The 15086-nt window shown below is 36.1% G+C and overlaps 1 protein-coding gene across 1 annotated transcript; it reads left to right on the forward strand.

Moving 5' to 3' along the window:
- The first annotated feature begins 13263 nt into the window (after nt 1-13263).
- Nucleotides 13264-14208, forward strand: LOC105720132 (olfactory receptor 51I2-like). Its single transcript, XM_012456436.2, has one exon. It carries the CDS (start codon nt 13264-13266, stop codon nt 14206-14208), a length of 945 nt encoding a protein of 314 aa, XP_012311859.2.
- Nucleotides 14209-15086: the final 878 nt, after the last annotated feature.

Below are 15086 nucleotides of genomic sequence, written 5' to 3' on the forward strand. Positions count from 1 at the left end.
CATAAAGACAATATTGATGGAATGAGACAGGTTTTACAATCAGTCATTCTTATGTATAAAAATTTAAACTCTGAGAACATCTATTTACATAAATAACTTAGTTGCAAAATGAGAAACTTTCATTTATGCAACGTAGGAATTACAGCATAATTGAGAGTAACTGCTGCAATCAGCAACGGTCTTAAGAAAGGAGGTTCTGGTCCTATGAAATGCAGAGAAGGATACACAGCTGGGACCCAGAGCTTTGGTGAGAGATCTCAGCCAGGTGGTGCTGGTATGTCAGGGACGTGATGAGGTTGGTTAAAAGTAAGGGAGAAATAGAAAATGCAAAGTGCAGGCCGGGTGCGGTGGCTCAAGCCTGTAATCCCAGCACTTTGGGAGGCCGAGACGGGTGGATCACGAGGTCAAGAGATCGAGACCGTCCTGGTCAACATGGTGAAACCCCGTCTCTACTAATACAAAAAATTAGCTGGGCATGGTGGCGCGTGCCTGTAATCCCAGCTACTCAGGAGGCTGAGGCAGGAGAATTGCCTGAACCCAGGAGGCGGAGGTTGCGGTGAGCCGTGATCGCGCCATTGCACTCCAGCCTGGGTAACGAGCGAAACTCCGCCTCAAAAAAAAAAAAAAAAATGCAAAGTGCAACCAACTGCTTCTATTAGATCAATGGCTGTTGCCAAGGACAAAACAGGTACTTGCATGACACTGACAGAAATAAAACATGAACAAGAAAAGCAAATCTCTTTTTTTCTTTCATAATTGAGATTTTATTGGTTGAGGATCAGTACAGATATTTCAATCTGTACACAATTCTTAACATACATACTGAAAATCTAAAAAGCTGTGCATTGTAATTATTTTTTAAAGTTATTCCAGCGACTTTTCAGCTTAAAATTTGGAAGCAAATTGTCCTTAACAGGCTATCAAGTACCAGTATCTTCACATGTTGATAAGCTGTTACATACGTCCCACCAACTCACAACTGAATAGCATATACACTACATATTCAAATTTTTAATCTTTCACGCACAATGACAAAGTTATTAAGAAAACAGGACTACCAAACCAAAGATGTTACAGAGTGCACACACAATTCTGACAGAGAGAGCCATGATCAAGGAGTGGTTGTCTTTAGGAAACAATTCTGCTAAAAAATAACATGAGAATAGAAATAATTTAAAATGTTCAAGACATTAAATGCAGGACGGACTCCATATTGTTATTTAATATGACTTGTATTATAGGATATAAAAACTAATCTCCCATCTACAGAATGTTAAGCTGACACCAAAGACAGTCAAAGTCTTCCACAATTCAATATCCTGCACTATTTTCTGGTTGTACCAAAAAATAACCAGCAAATGACTTCACTTCTTAAATAAAGCATTTTCACTTAAAAAATGGAATGAGGTGGGATTCCATCCTTCTTAAAAATGCTTCTAGAGCTACTAAAAAAACTTGCATTTACAAAATAGTTGATAGAAATATTCCTCTGGATTGTACAAGAGGAAGGACAGGGACCACTGATAAGACATGGTATATGGTATTAATCAAACTTGGCTTCTTTCTCTCCTGCTTCATCACCAGTCCCTAATCTATTGGTACTATTGAATGCTACATTAGCTGGCTAGGGCTGCCATAACAAAATGTCACAGACTGGGTAGCCTAAACAACAGGAGTTTGTTTCTCGCAGTTCTGGAGACTTGCAGTCCCAAATCAAGTTTTAGCAGGGCAGGGTTTCTTGGCTTACAGAAGGCTACTTTTTTCTCAAATAGCATTTCCTTTGGGGAAGTGTAAGGAGTGCAGTCACTGGTGCCTCTTCGTATAAGAACACTAATTTTACAAAGCTAAGTTCCTACCCTTATGACTTCACTTCATTTAAATTACTTTTAAAAACTCTATCTCCAAATACAGCCAAATTTGGTGACTACCTAAATGAATGCAGGGGATAATGAGAGAAATACATGCAGAATGAAACCCAGATTTTTTTGTGTGGTTGTTTAACAGACTATAAAAATCATGCCATTCATTGAGGAAAAGGAAACTAGAAAGAAGACATGTTGACTTTAAAATTTCTACGAAATAGCCAATTATAGGTACTAAACAGTTCTTGGAAAAAAACAGAGTAAATTATAACTAAAGACATAGATTTGAGAATCATCAGTGTGTCTGAGGTAGTAAAAATTGGACATTTTCCAAGATCACCCAGGGAGAGTATATAAAGTCAACATTGAATGAATCTTAGAAAAGAGCTGTGGAGATTGTTAGGAGAGAAAGTAGGGAGGGGAATTTTAAAAGAAAACTGCAGAAATTTAGACATGAAAGTATAGAAAGAGAACCAGGCAAGCATAATGTTACTGACACAAGAAAGATAGAAACAATAAATAAGAAACATTCAGTTATATCAATGTCTGCACTGAGAGTCCATTGCATATAATGATACTGATAAGCTCTTGAGTTAAAATGGTATTGATAAGCTCTTGAGTTCAGTGGTGACAGTGGATGCACAGTTTTATGATGTGGTGATACTGAAATACAATCCATTTAGGAATGATTGAGGTATAAGAAGACATAAAGAAATTGGATGGCTGCTGAGTAGCTCATGGCTTAATGACTGGCACCAGATGTAATGAATGCACTTCTTTTACTGATCAAAGAGTGGAGAAAGGAATAAAATGTTCCAGCCCCAAAGTCAATGGGTCAGAGAAGTAGAGAGGTGAGTTTAGATCAGTTCCTGAAGTATGACACATGCCAGGATCATTACTCAGTTTTAAACAAAGAGTAGTATGTATTTTTTGAAGAACCTGAGGGAGATTTGGAATTTAGGAAAATCCTTCTGTCACCTGAGGGAAGAAATGATGGATTCTAGCAGAGTTGAAAGAGCAGTTAGCAAGTGTGTAAGATACTATCATCTCCACTTTGATGATGAAGAAATTGAGGCTTCAATTATGCTTTAGTATCATATCACTGATAAATGACTGACTTGATATTATTCTGGGTCTGATTCAATATTGTTTTTCTTTCTTTGTTTTTTGTTGTTTTTAAACCAAAATATAGCATACTTCCTCTTCTTTTCGCAAATACATTTTTTTTGTTGTTGTTCTTATGTCTACCAAGACATAGGGTGATGTCAGGGAAAAGGCAGAGCAAATATCTTTAAAAAGCAACTAGAAAATTGGTAAAAATAATCGGAGTCAGCATTTTTATGTGCTCTCTTTTCACTCTCTTGACAGTATCCTTTGATACACAAAAGTATGTAGTTTTGATAAGTCAAATTTACCTACTTCTTTTTTTTTTTGCTCATGTTTGATATCATATCTAAGAATCCATTGCAAAGTACAAGGTCATGAAGACTTACTCCTATATTTTCTTCTAAGAGTTTTATTGTTTTCTTCATATATTTCATTATTTAATCCATTTAATTTTTTATATGATATGGGGTAAGGGTTTAACTTTGTCCTGTTACATAAGATACCAAATTGTCCCCCCAGCACCCATTTGTGAAAGAGACTATTTTTTTTTCTATTGAGTGGGCCTGGCACCTTAGTCAAAAAACAATTACCACAAAAAACAATTATCTCAATTAGCCTATTCCTTTAATGTAATGTCTAACCTTATGCCAGGTCCACAATGCTTTGATTACTATAGCTTTGTGGTTTGTTTTGAAATAGGAAAATATGAGTTCTCCATTTTTATCTTTCTTTTTTTCAAGATTGTTTTGGCCAGTTGGGATACCTATGAATTCCATATTACTTTAAAAAATATTATTTGTGTTTCTGTAAAATAGTCTTGGAGAGGGTAAGAGTCACATAATTATCTCAGTGGATGTAGAAAAAGCATTTTGAAAAACAAAACACACGTTCATTAAAAAAACTCTCAACAAACTAGTAATAAAGGGAAAGTTTCTCTTCTAGATGAAGGATATTAATGTAGAAAACCCACAGGTAACCTCATACTCAGTACTAAAAGTTTTCTTCCTAAGATTAGAAAGAAGAGAAGGGAGCTGTTTCTTGCTACTTCTATTTAACATTGTACTGGAGGTTCTAGCCAGGTAGCAACAAAGAGAATAGAAAGCAGAGAACAGCTAGAACAGGAAGGAATAGGTAAATTATTCCTACTTGCAGATGACATGATTTTGCATCTGAAAAATCCTAAAGAATGCGCGCACACACACACACACACACACACACACACACACACACAATTAGAACTAAGAAACAAGCAAGATTACAGAATGCAAAATAAGCACACAAAATCAGTTCTAATTCAAAAATGAAGTTAAGAATTAACAATTTCATCTCCAATAGCCAAAATAAAATTTTAGGAGTAAATTTTACAAACAAGTGTGATGTTTGTAAATGGAAAACTATAAAATATTATTTAAAGGATAATTTAAAACTTAAATAAATGGAAAGACATGCCATATTCCTGGATTCAAAAAATTAGTAATATCTGACAGGTAGTTTCTCTCCATATTGTTCTGCATATTAAAAGCAATTTCTATCAAACTCCAACAATCTTTTTTGCTTAAATTGACAAGCTGCTCCTGAAATTCATAGAACTTCAAAGGGCTCATAATATCCAAAACAATCTTAAGAAAAGAAGAGCTAAGTTGGAAAACTCACACTTTCATATTTCATAATTTATTACAAATTTACATTAATTAAGACTGTGATATTTACATAAGATATTGATACACATAGATCAATGGAATAGAATTGGGAATCTAAAAGTAAAGCCATACATGTACGGTCAATTGATTTTCAACAATGATGCCAAGACCGTTAAATGTAGAAAGAATAATCTTTTCAACAAATGTTGGTAGGATAAGTGGATATGTACATGCGAAAGTATGAAGTTGGGCTCAAACTATAGACAAAAATCAATTCAAAATTACCTAATACTTACATATGAGATGTAAAACTATAACATTTTTCAAAGAAAACTTAGATATAAATCTTTGTGTTCTTATATTAAGCAATGTTTTTTTTGATATGACAACCAAAGCACAAAGAACTAAAAATAATCTGACAGATTGTACTTCATCAAAAACAAACCTTTTGTGCTCCTAAAGTCAATGTTAAGAGGTGAAAAGAAAACACACAGAATAGAAGAAAATATTTGCAAATCATATGTCTGACAAGTGTTTCATATTCACAATACATAAGTAACCCTTAAAACTTAACCAAAGAAGTGACAAATAAGCCAATTTAAAAATGGCTAAAAGATTTGGATATTCCTGTAAAGAAAATATAGAAATAGCCATAAGCACATAAAAAGATATTCAACATCATTATTCATTAGGGAAAGACACATCACAACCACTATAAGATAATATTCCACACTCATTCACATGGCTCTAAACAAACAAGCAAACAAAATCAGACCACAAACAAAAAGTATAAAGTGTTTATGAGGATGTGGAGAAATTGGAGTCCTCATACTTTTACTGGTGAAATACAAATCGTTGCAGCCTCTTTGGAAAACAGCTTGGCTTTTCTTCAAACATTTAAACAGCATTGTCAAGTGAGTTAGCAATTTTACTTTTAGGTACACTAAAAAAACCTGAAAACTGCAGCAAATCACACTGCCACGTTTGCACCTATGCAACAATCTTGCGTGTTCTTCACATGTACCCCAAAACCTAAAATGCAATAATAAAAAAAAAAAAACCTGAAAACTTTGTTTTGTTTTGTTTTTATGAGATGGAGTTTCGCTCTTGTTGCCCAGGCTGGAGTGCAATAGTACAATCTCGGCTCACTGCAACCTCTGCCTCCTGGGTAAGATATTATTCTTGTTTTACAGCTGAAGACACTGAAGCACAAAGAACAGGTTAAGTAACTTGTCTAGGACAGCACAACTAGTAAGTGAAAGAACAGGAGGTGAAATTCACATAGTCTGACTCCCAAATACAAGACTGGTGTTATTTTGGGTTGGTGACATCACTGTGAAAAGTCTTACGGTTCCTGTCCTTCCTCTTATTGACTTATTCAGCTTAAATACATTTAATACTGATGGTTTTAGTTTAGGCTGAAGACCTAAGAGATACCAAGTCACAAAAGAGGCTTATTCTTTCCACCAGTGACTATTTGTTGGGTACCTAAACATGTCAGACTCCCTTAGGATCTAAGGGAATCCTTTGAGCAGGAGGCACAAAGGCACTTATCCTCTGAGTGCCCCATTGTGGCCATACAGCATAATCGTTAAGAGTACCTAAATTCAAATGCTAGTGCTGTCACTTGGGTGTTTTGTGTCTCGAGGTAAATTATTTAACTCTCAGTGGCTTCCGTTTGATATACAAAATATGTATCTGTGTCATAATGTAGCTGTAAAATTTAAATGAGTTTAGTCAACACGGAAAGCTCTCAGTAAGTACACATGAATGTTACTACTGCGGGGGGAATAGTTACAATCCACTGAGATGAGATGTCATGTTCTATCTGATATATCAGAAAAGGAGTCTCTAACACAGCCTGTAGAGCTAGAGATTTCTCTACTGCACATGGACTTTGATGAATTAAGGTAGAAAAGTGAGTAAATCACTTTACAAATATTTTACATGTGGGATGAAAAGAGAGTTTGGATTGGAATTCGGTGAATCAAGACTCCAGTGTGGCTCATGCTACAAGATAATACTGTGCAGCTGCTATGCATCTGGATACAAGGGCAAAGAAACCATAGGTTGAATAGGTGCATGTTAATCACATGTACCTTACCATGTGATTCATCCAGTTTTGCAAAAGCTTACAGAAAGAACACTGATGCTGGCATACTGATGGTGTTGGTTATGGCAAAAATACTAGTTGTATGCCTAGTATTTGCTAAAAATCATGCTAAGTGCATTGAATACATTAAAGAATAGGAGAGATGGTCATGTTTCACAGAATTTACATAATAATATAGAAGAAAGGCATTAAGTGCATATATTAGATAATTTAATCACAACTCTGCAAGGTATTAGAAAAGATCACTGGATAATGTTACATAAATATGTATTAGTAGATCCTCATCCAGGCTAAAGGGGTAGGGGAATCCATAAGGTAGTAATATTTAAGCCTAGAGTTGGTGGATGAAAAACTAGCCCAAATGAAGGGAAAGTGCATGGAAAAAAGCTTCCAGGGCATGTGAAACAGCATTTGTGAAGGCGTTGAGGCTGGAGTGATCCTTGCATCTTCTAGGAACTGAAAGGGGGTCATTTTGGTTGGAAGAGAAGAACAAGAGAAAAATGATTCAACATAAGTTAAAAATGAAGATCATATTAGCCAGTGATTTACAGGCAATATGAGTGTTTGGATTTTATCACCATGAAAATAGCATGATGAAATCGAGCTTAATGTTGATGTAATTTGGAAAATGAATTAGAAGAAGACTGAATAATGTGGGGAAATCTGTTAAGATGCTACTGAAATGTTGATATATGGATCTAGAGAGTGACTGTGGGACCGGTAAGAAGTCAATGAAATAGAAAGATATTCAGGGATTTGGAAATGAAAGGATATAATACTTTTGAAAGCCAAGTTAATAATTCAAACACTTATTTATTGAGGTCACTCCTCTCTTCCTCTGGCCATTTCTAGTTTCTCTTTCAGGTCCCAATTACACTAATCTTCCAGATTGTTTTAGGTCTTCTTCTTTAAAGTGGTTCCTATTCCTACCACCCTTAACTTATTCTCTAAAGCAAATTAATGCCTGTAATTATTTGTTTACCCTGTTGTCCTGATCACTGTGAGACTGGAGAAAAGGCTTATCCTGTTCACTGTCATACCTGAGCACCTCCTTCAGTGTAGTTTTTTTCTCTTGAAGATGAGTTTACACTAACTAACACATTGAAATGTCTGTGTGATGTTATTAATTTCCAATGAGAAATAGAATTATTGCATTGGCACAAATTATCTTGTCCACCTGAATAGTAAACACTGCATGGGGAGAAACACATCATAATTATATTTCTGGGTCAAAAAGGAACAAGAGGCAAAAGGCTTAATTACATGATTCTAAAATTTCACATCTTAAGTTTGGATAGATAAATATCAATCTCCAAAAAACAAATTCATTAGTTTATTAACCCATGGTGTTTAGTGGGTTAGTTTGGTCTTCTCTATGAAACTCCTCGAGTTGTCCTTCAAGTCTCTTTTATGCTTTTATCTCCTTTTGCAAGTGGTGATTGTACGTGTGTATGTTGAGGGGATGGAATCTGTTTGTAATCATGACTTTTGATCCTGGATTGGAATGATATCTTGTCTCACCCAATAGTTTTATGATATGGCAAGTTGCATAATCTCTTTGAATCTCAGGTGTTTCATCTACAAAAGGTGAATAAAAATATGAACTCATAGATTCTTTGAATACTAAATAATGCATATGAAGATTGTAGTAAGTTTGTCATATGTGGTTGGTGGTCAATAAACAATAATTATTTTCCATGGCTTATATTTGTAATCAGGTTAAATCAGTCAAATCTCAAATGTTTTGGAATCAGTATTTCTTATAAGCGTGTCTTTTTGTGTTCCTCTTCTGATGTCTTGTAATAGAATTACTGATTATTTCTAAGAAGGAAGACTTATTTTTTCATTTCCCAGTAACTACAGAGGCACTTTCTCATGCACATTCTCTCCCCATTCTCAGGCACACATTTGCACACACTCACACACATACTTATTTTGTAATTTAAAACAGCTAATTTTTTTGTCCTATAAATTTAAAACAGTTGTAAAATTTTCAGTAAAGTTCTAGTTTTTCATGAGGAAGTTTTTGATGTTCTTTAAAATATCAACTATTACACACATACACACATTTGTATAAATAATTTGAATACTCTCCTTTTCTGATGCTCTAAATATGTATGCATATTTTTCCTTTCAATAATTTCATAGTGCTTTTTAGTTATGATAAAATGTATTCATAAGGTTTTCACTGATAACTAAATGAGCTAACTATATCAAAATCCTAGCAGAATCACAGATACTTAGTAAATAAATATTAGTTACTCTCATTTTATTTCCTTAGCCATGATAAATGAAGATGATTTGGGTCTGCATTAGGATAATTATAATGATCTAACTCTGTTCAAACTCCGTACAAGTTTTAACTCTGCAAATAATTTCTCTGTGCATATTAGCAAAGCTGATTACCCCTTAAAGTCTCCATTTCTTCAGTACTAAAGTTTAAATGTGATAGAAGATGGCCCCAAAATTCTTTCAAAAAATGTAAGACCCTTACATGAGTGTCTTAGAAGTCAGCCTCCTCTCAGAATCGTCAGGACTCCCAAAGCCAACAGGCATTTGCGTCTCTTATTCAAATTATTTTCTGGCAGGTGAAAAATTGGCAAATCCTTATGATAGTTTTCATTTAATAAGTGTTTACGGTGTGATACTGTTTCAAATTTGCCCAGATCTATAGAAATTTATATGTCATTTTACAAATGAGAAATTTGAAACATGAACAAATCAACTAATTTTCTTAATGACAATGATTTAGACAAGGAAGGAGCTGGTTTTGACCAGGTCTGGAGGTAGGGTGGCAAGTTATACCAGTTTGCTAAAACTAAAGAGTTTCTCCCAATGCAGGACTTTTGGTGTTAAACCAGTACAGTTTGGGGAAAACAAGGATGTCACATTATTTGATGACTCTAAATAATTGGGCTGTTATCCGTTATGCCATTTGTCTGCTTGAAGACCATTTAAATTGTGGTATGCTTACTGGAAAGAACCCTAATCTGAAAATCAGTGAGAATCAGTGGTCTGGGATTCAATTCAGCTCTGTTGTTGGCTTACTGAATGGATTCTTCCTGGGCCTCAGCTCGCCTACAAAATGAGGAGTTGAATATGTTGATCACTCTAGGTCAACCCAGTCTTCATTCTCAATTTCTTTGAAACCTCCAAGTAGGAGAAAAGGCAGAGCACAGAGGAGTTGTTCACTCAAGAATTTTCATATTCCCTGCTGTCCAGCTACCTCTTAGAGCCCCTGGACTTAGCAGACCCAGGGGACTCTGAAGATGCAGCTTTATAGAGCTCAGAGCAGGGAGTGGGTGGAGGCTGGTAGTGGGGCTGTGTGCACAGTTTGTGCGGTACTTGGTATTTCTCCCTTCAGTGGACACTTCACCAGCCTCTCTTCTCCCATCCACCAGAGCTAACCTGAGGAGGTAAGTGAGGTCCTCCTCTCTTTCCTCACAGAGACACTCAGGAACCTCCTTCATAGCTTCAAAATCCTTAAGTGATTAGGATACAAGGATTTGAAGAAGAGGCAGTCTGTGATTTAAGTTAAAATTTTTTTTCTTGCACTCCATTTCTATCCCCACATGTACATTCCCTATCTAGTTGTGGTGCCTGAAATGCCACACGCTAGCTTTATTCTTGTAGCTTCACTCTGTGGTTCTGAGCATGCACAGCTCTGGCTCAGAGGGGCATCTTCTGAAACCTTTGTTTGGTGTGAATGTCTCGGTGTGATTAACTCATGCCACTATTCTGGTAGACAGTGGATAAAATGCTGAAATAAAAGAAGGGAACCTTTGACTGGGAAACTGAATGTGGGAAGACAGTTTGGAGATAGGACCAGGAACTCTCAGCCACTCAATGTCCCTCTTTATCACAACTTTCCTAGTTGCTATTTATTCAGTACATGCCTTGTGCCTGGGACCAGAATGTGCACCATCAATGCTTCACTTTGCATTATTCTTTCTGTTCTAGAGATGTGAAATAAGATGTGAAGAAGCTAACTAAATTCACAGCAGGTATGTAGCAATGGTGACATAAAAACTCAGTTATAAGATGCTAGGGGAGCTATTTGTACTTACCTAAATTATTTTACACTCCACACATGTAGCTCTTATTTTAATATGCTCTTTCTATTAATAAAATGGTTTATTTATTTGATCAATATTTTAACCATTAAAACTAGAACTGGTAATCTCTGAGTCCTAGTCTAGGTCTCTATATGCCCAGTCACTCACCCAAGCATTGAGAATATAATGAGAAGAAATACAGATGGTTACAAGGACGTATAAATTGCTGGGGTAACAAAGATACTAATCAACTAACTCAACAAATACATAATAAATGCACTATACTTTAAGGTGTTATAAGAAAAGTCACAAAGAAAAACATGTGTGGAGTGTTTAACATGCAAAACCATCAGAAGAAATGAAATGAATGATTAGAATTATGGGAAGATGGCAACTGCTTAGGTTGCCTTTCAGCTTCTATAAACCATGATAAGGGCTTGAACTTTTATTAAAATTCTTATTTCATAAGGTAAGTGAAGCCATTGAAAGGTTTCTAGTAGGAGAATAACATCATGTTATTCATATTAAAAACAAATAATTTGGCTGCTTTGTGTAGAATGGATTGGACAGATACATGACACTAAGCTGAGAGATCCTCAGGAAGGTTCTACAGACATTCTGGTTAAAGACGTTGAGGGGTGAGTGACAGTTGGAAGTGAGATGGAGAGACGAAACCAGGGTTGACAATGGATTAATAGATAAGTGAACAGGGGAAGGTGAGAAATAACAAGAATGACTTCCAGGGTTTTCTGGCATGACCACACGAATAGACAGTGATTGATGATAAGTTTGAAGATGATAAGACATAGTAATTGACATAAAGTTCAATTTTGCACTTGTTATGTTTGAGATGACAATGAACTCTTACATTTGGAAGTCCAATAGGAAATTGGATGCATGAACACATATTGAGAAGAGAAGCCTGAGCAGCAGACACATATTTGGGATAACTGAGGTACAGAGCAGAAGCAAAGAGGACGTTATGGATGGACAATAATTTCAAAAGTATTAGTTGTGAAAGTGAATGGAAAATGGCTGATTACTAGGTAGATATGAAGGTGCAATTAAGAGGTTTGCTGTAGTTTGTGATTGTTTGTTTCCTATGATAGTAACTTCCAAAATTGATCCTCAGTGGGGAAGAAGTGATGTGGGTGGGACATATTTGAATGCTGATAGGAGTGATCTAAATTCCTGATTCTCACACTTGGCTTCCTATTGGAATTGCCTAGGAGTTTAAACACATGTTTGTTCCTGAGTTCTACCTGCCAGAGTCAAAGTTATACAGTATAGTTTTCTTCTGAGCAAAGGTATTTTGTAAAGCTTCTTAATTAAGTCTAAGATACAGTAGAATTTGAGTATCTGTGATCTAAACAGACATAAAAAATATTAAAATATAGAAGAGAAAAACCAAGAGAATAAGATGTGGAGGAATGTGACATTCTGGACTCTCGTCAAATAAATGAGGGGTTCAAGGCACAAAGAAAAGACAGAGAACTGATAAATGAAGATGATTTGGGTCTGCATTAGGATAATTATAATGATCTAACTCTGTTAGATCATTATAAATGAATTATAATGAAATAATACTTGAGTATAGGTAAGAGAGGGGAGGCAGCTTAAAATATACACAAAAGGTGTCATCACTTGCACAAGGTACATCATGTTCCTTATCTATCTCTTTGTGCCTCTGATGCTCAACCCTGTCATCTATTTCAATAAAACTACACAGATTCTTTGAAGGCTTTGCAAAATACTACTGGTAGAGTTTGGGCAGTAGACTCATTTAAAGAAGAGATTCAGAGAATGTTTATCTTTACTCCATAAATTTGAGTTTTCAAGACCTGCTTCAACAGGGCATTTTTAATATCCTTTAGGGCACTGACCCTCCATTAGGATTCCTGCCATCAGGTGTTGGATCTTGGGAATAGTTAAGACTCAAGTTAAGAGATTTTGCCAAGGTAACTGGGCTATAATTTAGAAAAAGGATTTCCTCAATTTCTTTTTTTTAAATCCAAGATTATACATTCTCATAATTAATTGTTTATCTTGTCACAATATCCATCAGGAGGTGGGAATATTACGAAAAGACTACATGGGTGACATGGTACACCTCACTTATGGAAGAAACTGATGGCTATGACCCGGTAGAGAGAAAGGGAAAGTCATTTTTCACCATTAGAAAATGATTTGAACCAATGTAAAAAGATATATAGACACAAGAAAAATAAAGGATAATATCTAAAAGTTAGTCAAAGATTTCTGTGAGAAAGAACCTGGAGCTCATGATAGGTCTAGGGGTGCTGCCAGACTATAGAAGGTATGAATGTAACCTGCTTTTTATGAACTTTCCAAGTGTTGGGCACCAGAATCTACGCATCATCGTCTCTCTTAGTTTTAGATATCAACCACTCCTCGTCTTCACTTCTCCCACCGTCTCATCTCAATTCACTCTGGTTGTGTTTCCCTAAATTCACAAGGAAACCCTGATGGGAGGGCTTGGGACTAACATCTCAAGTACTACCAGCTTCACCCTAACAGGCTTCCCGGAGATGAAGGGTCTGGAGCACTGGCTGGCTGCCCTTCTGCTGCTGCTTTATGCTATTTCCTTCCTGGGCAACATCCTAATCCTCTTTATCATCAAGGAAGAGCAGAGCTTGCACCAGCCAATGTACTACTTCTTGTCTCTTTTGTCTGTTAATGACCTGAGTGTGTCATTTTCTACATTGCCTACTGTACTGGTTACTGTGTGTTTTCATGCCCCAGAGATTACTTTTGATGCCTGCCTGGCCCAGATGTTCTTCATCCATTTTTTCTCCTGGACAGAGTCTGGCATCCTGCTGTCCATGAGTTTTGACCGCTATGTGGCCATCTGTAACCCGCTGCGCTATGCCACAGTGCTCACTGATGCCCGTGTGGTGCATATGGGCATGTTCATTATTGTCCGCAGTTTCTGCATGGTTTTCCCACTGCCTTTCCTGCTGAAGAGATTATCCTTCTGCAAGGCCAACGTACTCTCCCATGCCTACTGCCTGCATCCAGATCTGATCCGCCTGCCCTGTGGCGACATCACCGTCAGTTATATCTATGGTCTATTCATTGTTATCTTTTCCTTTGGCCTGGATTCTGCCCTCATTCTCTTCTCCTATGTGCTCATACTCCGCTCTGTACTTGCCATCGCCTCCCGGGAGGAGCGATTAAAGACTCTTAACACCTGTGTGTCACACATGTGTGCTGTGCTCATCTTTTATGTGCCTATGGTGTGTGTGTCCATGGCTGCTCGGTATGGGAGGCATGCCCCACGGTACGTACACACACTCATGTCCCTTATCTATCTCTTTGTGCCTCCGATGCTCAACCCCGTCATCTATTCCATTAAAACCAAACAGATTCGTCAGAGGATTTGCAAAATACTACTGGCAACCAGGATTTGAGCAGGATACTTGTTGAAAAGAAGAGATTCAGAGGATGTTTATCTTTACTCCACAAATTTGAGTTTTCAAGTCCTGCTTCAACAGGACATTTTTAATATCCTTTAGGGCACTTACCTTCCATTAGGATTCCTGCCATCAGATGCTGGATCCCGGCAATAGTAAGACTCATGATAACAGTCTTTGCCAAGGTAAACTGGGCTATAACTTAGAACAGGTATTTGCTCAATTTTCTTCTTTTTAAATCCAAGAATATACATTCTCATAATTAATTGTTCATCTTTTCACAATATGTAGCTATTATCTTTTGTTTAATGTTAATCTTCAGAAAGGAAATAACTGATTACCATGGATACACTGTCATTATGGGGAAGAGTTTCTTTTCCCAAGTATTATGTCAAAGAGATATTAGTTAAAAATCACACACACACACACACACACACACACACACACACACACTGTAACCCAATAGGTATGCATGCCACTATTTATTTATTTATAATATGCACCATCCACTTGGTGTTTAGAAATGGTATGTGTAACTACATGTAAATTATATTAAATTATATAACTTTAAGTAATATTAAAAATTGGTGAAGTTTGTAGGATAATTTACATTGTATGTTTGTATGTATAGTAACAGGAATTAAGAAAATAGTAAATAGGAAGACTATGTGGTAAAATATATGAGATACATATATATATAGATTTACATATATGTATATGTGTGCATATATATACATATAGGATTAAAGTAATTAATTTTTAAATAAATTCTTTAATATAATTCATCACATTAATGATTGAAATAATAAAAACTCTCTGTAAGCAATGGCTTCAGAAAAGATGAAATGAAACAAAAATGTTTTACATAAAAATAA

Source organism: Aotus nancymaae, unplaced genomic scaffold (assembly GCF_030222135.1).
Source record: "Aotus nancymaae isolate 86718 unplaced genomic scaffold, 86718_ANA_hifiasm-v0.15.2.pri h1tg000059l, whole genome shotgun sequence".
Taxonomy (NCBI): Eukaryota; Metazoa; Chordata; class Mammalia; order Primates; family Aotidae; genus Aotus; species Aotus nancymaae.